General features: G+C 35.1%; 1 protein-coding gene and 1 long non-coding RNA gene across 2 annotated transcripts in view; one reads left to right on the top strand and one right to left on the bottom strand.

Annotated features, from left to right (window-relative positions):
• The window catches only part of LOC116162888 (tachykinin-like peptides receptor 99D), a gene marked incomplete at its 5' end in the record, with an annotated part of 78793 nt that extends 75565 nt beyond the window's left edge, over positions 1–3228 (top strand). Inside the window, 2 exon segments of the mRNA XM_031476649.1 lie at positions 128–270; positions 405–3228. Of these exon segments, the coding sequence (XP_031332509.1) occupies positions 128–270; positions 405–541 (280 nt within the window).
• On the bottom strand, positions 1648–7437 carry LOC116162889. Its single transcript, XR_004143640.1, has 3 exons — positions 7216–7437; positions 1821–2029; positions 1648–1736 (listed from the first exon to the last, which is right to left on the bottom strand). It is a non-coding gene; the product is annotated as an uncharacterized LOC116162889 (long non-coding RNA).
• Between the last annotated feature and the right edge of the window lie 494 nt (positions 7438–7931).

The raw sequence follows: 7931 nt of genomic DNA on the forward strand, positions 1-7931 counted from the left end.
TTTTCAATACCTTTTCCGAATAAGGCAACCTTTTAAAGTTTGTTTGTTAACTTTGTGTCTAGACATGTAAGCTACAGTTAAAACAAAAAAGAACCACAATTTGTTCAGGAAGATGTATTTTTTTCAGGTTTCGAAGAGGTTTCAAGCAATTCTTCTCCTGGTTACCATTTGTTCACGTAGGTCCAGGAACGCTTACCAGGAGAGAAGTGGTTACTAGCGGGCGGCGATCGTACTCAGGATCACCTGATCATCATCGCATCATTCGTAACGGTAAGTTCAGATTATAATGTTGGAGGTAGTAAGTATCTTAATGGTAAAGAATAGTTTACTTTCTTTTCTGATCGTTTTATTCACTTACATTACTTATTAATGCCGTGCTCTTACAAAAGTATCATAATTCGCAGGAACAGTAAAGATGGCCCTTCATCCTGGATGTCCAAACCCCACCTCGACCAACACGTATTACACGAATTTAGAAGACGAATCGGGACATCCCCGCGGTAAACGCTGGAAAAATACAGAGATGAAAGCGATGTCTTGACAGAGACCCCAAAACGACGACGATCCCGGATCCCTCCGCCAAAGGCGGACGTGGATTTAGTGCCACACCTCGCGTTCCAATAGGCACCTGCCTTGGATACGCGAGGAAAGCGAGGGGTTGAAGAAAACGACCTTTGTAGAAACCAAAATGTAAAGTAAATATTTCCTTGTAGTTTGTAAGCTCATCTTGCGTTATAAAACTTTTGTAACAGGGTATAAAAGTAACAAGTAAACAACCGTTGCGGATCTAAATCGGGAGTTGCATTTTTACATATCTAAAGGTAATCTTCTAATGATAACGGACAATGCGTGAATTAATTTTCATTCAATTTAACAATTCGTTGATAAATCTTTTATTAAAACATTTTATAATCTGTTACCGTAATATGCCGCCCCACTCATTACTGACCTTTTTGAAACTTTAAATCTTCAGTGAAGATTAGGTCACCATAATTTAAGATTTGGAATACTTAGGCTAACAGTTTTTGTGAATTAGAATTTGTTACCAATAAATAAACGTCCTTGCGAACTTGAACTAAGCTACTGTGGATTGACATTTCATTAAATTGAAGTACACATAAAATACATTCTTTTCTAGAACTGATGCAGTTTACATATCGCAAATGGAAATAAATAAACATGAAAGTCGATAAATAAAAAACTGCGAACAGTGGAAATTAGATAACTCATTACCTACCTATATCGTTCCACTTGCAAACCATTAGTAGGTACTGTTTACACGGTTACACTTTTTTTCAAAATGTATTCCTTGTGTAAACTAAAAAAATCGTTTTATTGCAGCATTCTAATTGAATAGAATGGCAGGCCAGAGATAACAAATTATGCGTAATATCATAATACTCGTAATTTGCAAAATAAGTTTTTACCCTCTCGTTTTTTTGCATGCTTATTCAAATGTAAATACATTTCTTATGCATCCACCTCATGTTATTCATACATTGTCCGCTATAAATGAATGTAAAGTAGTGTACATTTAGGATATTACTCACTCCTGCAATGGGAAACAAAAACGCTTTATCACATTTTTATAAATAAGCTTAGTGTCTACCGTCTGTTCTATACGTGCATAGTAAAATACAGCTCCATCTTCAGTACTGTTCACTACAGGTACCAATTGAATCCAATCCCCTTTGATTTTAGAGATGCTTCCCAGATTTTTGATACCAATTTGTAAACTGCAAAGAGACTATTGTAGTATTATATTTATACTTCTACTTCAAGAACAGAAAAATTATACATGCTTGGTATTTAATTAGTACCTTTAAAGTTACATTGGTGAAAGTACTAAATTGTATCCTGCGAACATCTTCAAAGATCATTTTCTGTGTGTTACAATTACTTAGTTATAATATGTTATTTATGAAATTAAACTGTTGCTTTTATATACCAATTTTATTAAATGCTATAGCATTTTCTGTTGTAAGTAAGCTCCTTCATGGAATAATCCACGGTTGTATAGCGGTTTAGGCTGAAATAAAATCTTATTTGTAGTTTAATTTATTAAATACAAACCACTTCCTTTTTTTGAACACTAAGTTGTGAAATATTACTAAAGTTGTTAATACTTAATGTCCTCCTAACGTCAGACCAAGAATGTGATAATTTCAGCCATTAACTATGTAGCATTTTTATTAGGTATGACACTGAATTCAACATTTTTCGAAAGAATCATCTAGACTAACAATTAATAGTTGTAAAAATAGCTCTATGGCCTGTAACTTCTAGGATTATGTTTAAACGTATTTAGGTATTTTTGATATATGGTAATAGTTACTTGTAAGAATTCGATTTAATATAGATCACACTTCATTTTAAGTCACTGGTTCATCATTTATACTTACGTGAATATCAAATGTAACTGTAATATGCTACCTCTACTGTTTCAATCCCATAACATCAAATGAATAGTCCCAACGCCGTACCCGTAAAGTAGATTTTGTGTAATGGGATCATTCTTGGGTATTTTTAAAGTAACGAATGTCAGGTAGCTTCACTCAAAGACTGAAATCGTAAAGTAACATGCGAGTAAGCTTAAAATTATTACTTGTAATTAGAATAGTAACAACAAAATAAGACGGAATGAGAATTATTTTAAATCGTAAGGAGTAAAATGAAAAAGATCTATTGTAAATGCAATTACGGAATTAAATATAAAAAAAAACTCCAGTTTGTTTTTTACTCTATGGTTATATATACTTAGAAACAAGGAGGATGGGCGAGATTTTGTTATTCAAAAATGATAAAAAAATTGGTGTAAATTTCGCGAAACAGTTTTTTTATAATCTTGCAGCATTGTGCACACAATAAATAAATTCGTCCTATATAATTTACGTGAATTCGTATACTCTGCCAACTCCGGCACTGCGGCGGCAAACGTGTCTGACTACTGACGTCACGCATAGTCTAGTTTCGCGCACAGGTACGTTTTCTTCCTTCGGGCCGACCCTTGATTTTGAAATGCTTTCAGGGGACGTAAATATCAATATTTTCCGCTCAAATTTTGTTTGCTCGTTTTTTAATAACAACTTCTCAATTTTAGTTAAAATAAAACAAATACCAAAAATGTCGAACTTCCCTATTGTTTTAGAGTTTTGTTGTGAAGAGTATAGGTCACGATAAATTACGAGGTGGTTCGTGTTTTAGTATCTTTTTGATACACATTGAATCATAATGTATTTCCGTGGAACCTTTGAATATAGAATCAAAGCGTGCTTTGAATATAGACTTATAATCAAAGCGTGGAACCATATTTAAATTTATGTTGTTACCTGTCTCATAAATCATACGATTAAAAATAGAGTACCTACAGTAACTTTCGCGGAAAGCGCGAGTTACCAGAAGCATTTGGTCCTTCTTACACCTAGTGTTTGAGCTGATAAAATTAATGCTCTGAAATTCCGAGGGCTACTCTCCAGCTTTGGAACCGTGTTGCGAGGGGACTTGAGCTGTCACGAATCCTGACTAATAAAACACCGATCTGCCCCACAAAAATGCGCTGCAGTCCCTTAGATCTTAGATCTTTGGTAATTTTTACAAATAAATTTGCAAACATGCGTTAAAATGTTATAGTTCATGTATTACCTACCCTAATTTTACACTTTTGCTTTATATTTCTGGAGTTAGTTTACAATTTTACATTGCTACCTGTCTGTCTCTCCGTCTATGCGTCTGTTTTTCCGTCTGTACGTATGTCCGTGTGCATCTGTGCAATTATAGTACGACAAAAGTAATGACACAGATTAACTACGGCAGGATATAACTCACCTCAATGCATTTTACGCTTAAGGATATTTTATCATTAATTTTAATACCTTCAGTATCCTTAAACGCGACCTCTATTTTCAAAATAAATAACGCCATTCAGTTCAACTAATTTAAAAAGTTGGGTTATTGGACTATAGATGAGACACAGCAGAGTTACAAACCTGGAAGGAATTTTTATTTACTCGCTTCTGCGGTATATCAATATACGATATGTACTGCTGGCGTGTTTGTTTTCGCACACGACTCAAAATATAGTTTGCGATTAAACTTGGATTTCATTCCCATTCTCTATTACTTCATTCACCACGCCGGTTAAGAAAACTTTTGAGCTTCACATGAATTACCAAAATATACATAGGTATATAAGTATTCACGCTACCGATCTCATACATTACTTAAAATGCTCCCTAATTTTTGCAATTAATTCTTAAAGTATGAACTCTTTTGAGTGACGCATGTTTTCTAGATTTTTTAGACAAAATATCAGTTTCTATTGTATGGAAACTATGCTCTGCTGTACATCTATCTATCTAATACATATTTTTCCGAGTATATGCCCCCATGCTCATGTAATGGTGAATGAAGCTCAGAGTCAATGCACAAAATAAAGAGGTGAAATATAAATTAATTGTCATGTTAGAATTTTTGCCAGTGCGGTACGTAGAGGTTCACGTTCAATTTTATTTTATGCAAGTGAGGTCTTCGACTCTTATTATAAATGTAATTAAGCCGTTACATCAGACATCACCACAAAAGTGGAGACACCACTCTGCGTCTGCACTCTGGTGACCGAGGAGCTAATCTCCGTGCATTATCCCGATTTCAGGATGACCTTGCTATCGAGCGTAGTGCGGATTCATCTTATGATTGACCCATCAATGACAAAGCCTTAAGTCGACCATTCCATCAGCTTTTTTTCCGTTTTAAGAATAAACGATTATAATACGTATCTATGTATTACACCAACTCTTACCTTATTCTCCAGCCTCCAGCTTTCGAGACTATACCCTAAAGGTGCAGCAAATGCAGGAATAGCGACTACAGGCTCTTCTACAAAAGATCCGGGAATATCCATTCGGTCCGTCATTCTTAAATGAACGTGTTGACCGCCGATCTTTAAGATCATTCCGTAACCACCTGGGCAGCAACTTTCCAGTCAATTGGCCTTGTACCGACCTGGGTAGCTCTTTTTATGCAAGGGGCATCGTTATCGACACTGCAGTGCCACGCAGTGCTCGGCAAGGTCAGTAATACTTTGACTTGGGAGGTTGGTCAAAGGCTGACGACTCACTTATAATCGCCACTACCCACACCGCAACATTAGTCACTTTACGCTGATTCAGGTGTCTGTGTGGGCATCCCGCTATCCGCCACCCATGGAAGCACCCGACGGGTGCATACCCCACTCTTAATATGAACCATTTTTTTAATAGAACAGTATAGAGGTAGTATAGGCACAGACAACTATGTCTGTGGTATAGGTATGCAGTTTCAACTACAGGATCAATTTTCGTTATGATTTATGGTCATAGGTTGTTCCTACACACCTACACAAAAAAGGCAATAACAAAACATAAATTTGTGTTAGTCTGATTCTAAAAGAGCTAGACATTTGTAAGGGTATGTAGTTTCGAAAGGACAGGTTTTGTCTTTGAACAATGAAATTTAATTCATTGCAACCCATCTGCAAGTTAATTAGGTAAGTTAAGTTCTTTTCATCTGTTATTGATTCAATAAATCATAACGGTAATAATTTGCATAAGTTTTATGATTCAGAGAACTAAATTCCCATCAACCACTAGGGGCGGAATCTAATATTGTAAAGGCGGGTCCACATCAAGCGCGCCATCCGCCCCGTGCCGTGCCAAACGTTTTCGAACGTTCGCGAACAAAATTCGTTATGTTTGGAGAATTGTCTGAACAGAGCAAATGAGCGCACGTTTGGCTATGTTCGGAAAGGTTCCACAAGTTTTGTGCGTTTGTTCAATCGTAAATAGGTGATCATCTCGTCCAAATTGAACGCGCACAAACAACAAATTTCTTTGATGTACCAACAACAAGTGGATAATGTTTGCGAACGTTTGTTTGTGATTGTTGTTGTGCGTTTGTGCGCGGTAACCCGTCCACATTGAAAACGCCACAACGTTCGCAAGCGTTTGGCGCGGATCGGCGCGCTTGATGTGGACCCGCCTTAACTTGTTTAAAATTCAAACTGTTGCAATTATGGTTTGCACTTGCGTTCATTACTTTGTGACCCTTTTTGCGACGCCAATGTTATCAGCTGTTTACATTCGGATATGCTACTGGTTCTAAGAGCTTATTCAAGATATACTTTTGTTTTTTTAAAAAATCCACAGTTTACTAGATATGAGCGAAAAACAGATTTAGTGATTTTTCATTTAACTGTTGTAGAATCGTTAGTATTAGAAATAAAGAAATATGTAAAGGACAAAAATTGTAGATTTTTCCGCTTAATAAGATACATTTATTAATATTTATTCTTCTTTTATAATTTTCGAGTTATAACGCAAACTTACATTTTTTTTAAATGGTACCTAATCATAGTTGGCTGTGACATTTTTAAAAAGTGCATTTTTTTCTGTTTACAATGATATAAGGTTCGTTGTACTTACTTTGACAAATAAACATAACATAATACAGTTTGTATTATTAAGAGTAGTAAAAACAGATTTTGCCATGGGAAACATTTTTGTTCTCTTAATTACCGTCTATTATCACAGATTTAATCTGTGCTATTATAATATTTAACTTGCAGTTAGTTGTGCGGCGGAGCACCGTTGTGTTGAAACAAGCTTAAATTACGTCGTGTTTCCAAATCTAACCCATCCTACATATCTTGAAGTTCATTTAGTAGAAAAGATAACATTGGCCTGTCCAATTTTCGCCGTAAATGAAAAGTACCTATCTCACTAGATATTGTTTTCCATGGCCAACTCTGTGTACTTCCCTCTCAAATAATACGAAAATTATTACAGGGCGTTTATTTATTAAAGTACATTTAGCAAGCCTATATCGTTATAAAGAGAAAAATTTGTCCTTTTTAAAAATGTCAAATCCAACTATGACTACCATTTAAAAAAATTAAAGTTTGTATTATAACTCAAAAATTGTAAGATTTAAAAATAAATTAGTATGTTCATCATCTTAAGCATTAAAATGTCTAAAACTTTTATTCGTGTCATTTTGTTATATTTCTAATAATATCGATTCTACAAGAGTTAAATGAAAAATCACTATTAGATTTTTTTCAAAAAACAAAAGCATATCTTAAATAAGCTCTTAAAACAACAACTCTTTCCTCATTTAACCGAATCCTTATATCTTATGGTTTCCGAGATCCTAATGCTTAAAATGAAAAAAAAAACTCACCCTGTATATCTCTGTCAGGTATGTCAGCACAAATGCTCCTGATAGTGTTACACATTCTCTACAAGTGTTTAAAATGCCTCCTCCGATTGCAAGTGCCGCCAACTGTGAAGAACGCGGTGTGATACGTTTTCTTAATGCTAGGGGCATAAATCACACTTCTTGGCATTTGAGGGAACTCATCAAATAACGATGAATTCGTAAAGCGTCTGTTCTCTCTTTCACTTTTTTTTTAATTTATTGCACCAAGTCATCCGTAACGACCAAAGATCGTCCAGTTTGTTCCTCGTCATGCACCTAATCAGTACCACTATCTTTACCACTATCTGGACATTAGAATCATTACCAATATTTTTTGGTAAATCGACTATTAGCCGAATTCTTTGCTAATTTACAAAAAACAAGTAATTAGATAACCCTGCGGCATCAATTCCGAAATGCATTTTAGAATGTAACGTCCAATAAATATGTATCCCGTGTGCATCTCAAACAACAATTTTGTCACATGAATTGAGAAAATAATGTTTTTCCCATAAAAAGATATGTAGGTACCCAGGTACTTTGACTGTGCACAATGCGTATAAAATCTACTGTGCACATGTGGGTTAATAATGTACTTAAATGGTAAATAGGTTTGTTAGCAGGTTTGGCGGTTCATTTGCAACAAAATTATAATTATATAGTTCAGATCAAAGCTATTTATAACTGTTTCCTAAAGT

Source organism: Photinus pyralis, unplaced genomic scaffold, assembly GCF_008802855.1.
Source record: "Photinus pyralis isolate 1611_PpyrPB1 unplaced genomic scaffold, Ppyr1.3 Ppyr1.4_LG2, whole genome shotgun sequence".
Taxonomy (NCBI): Eukaryota; Metazoa; Arthropoda; class Insecta; order Coleoptera; family Lampyridae; genus Photinus; species Photinus pyralis.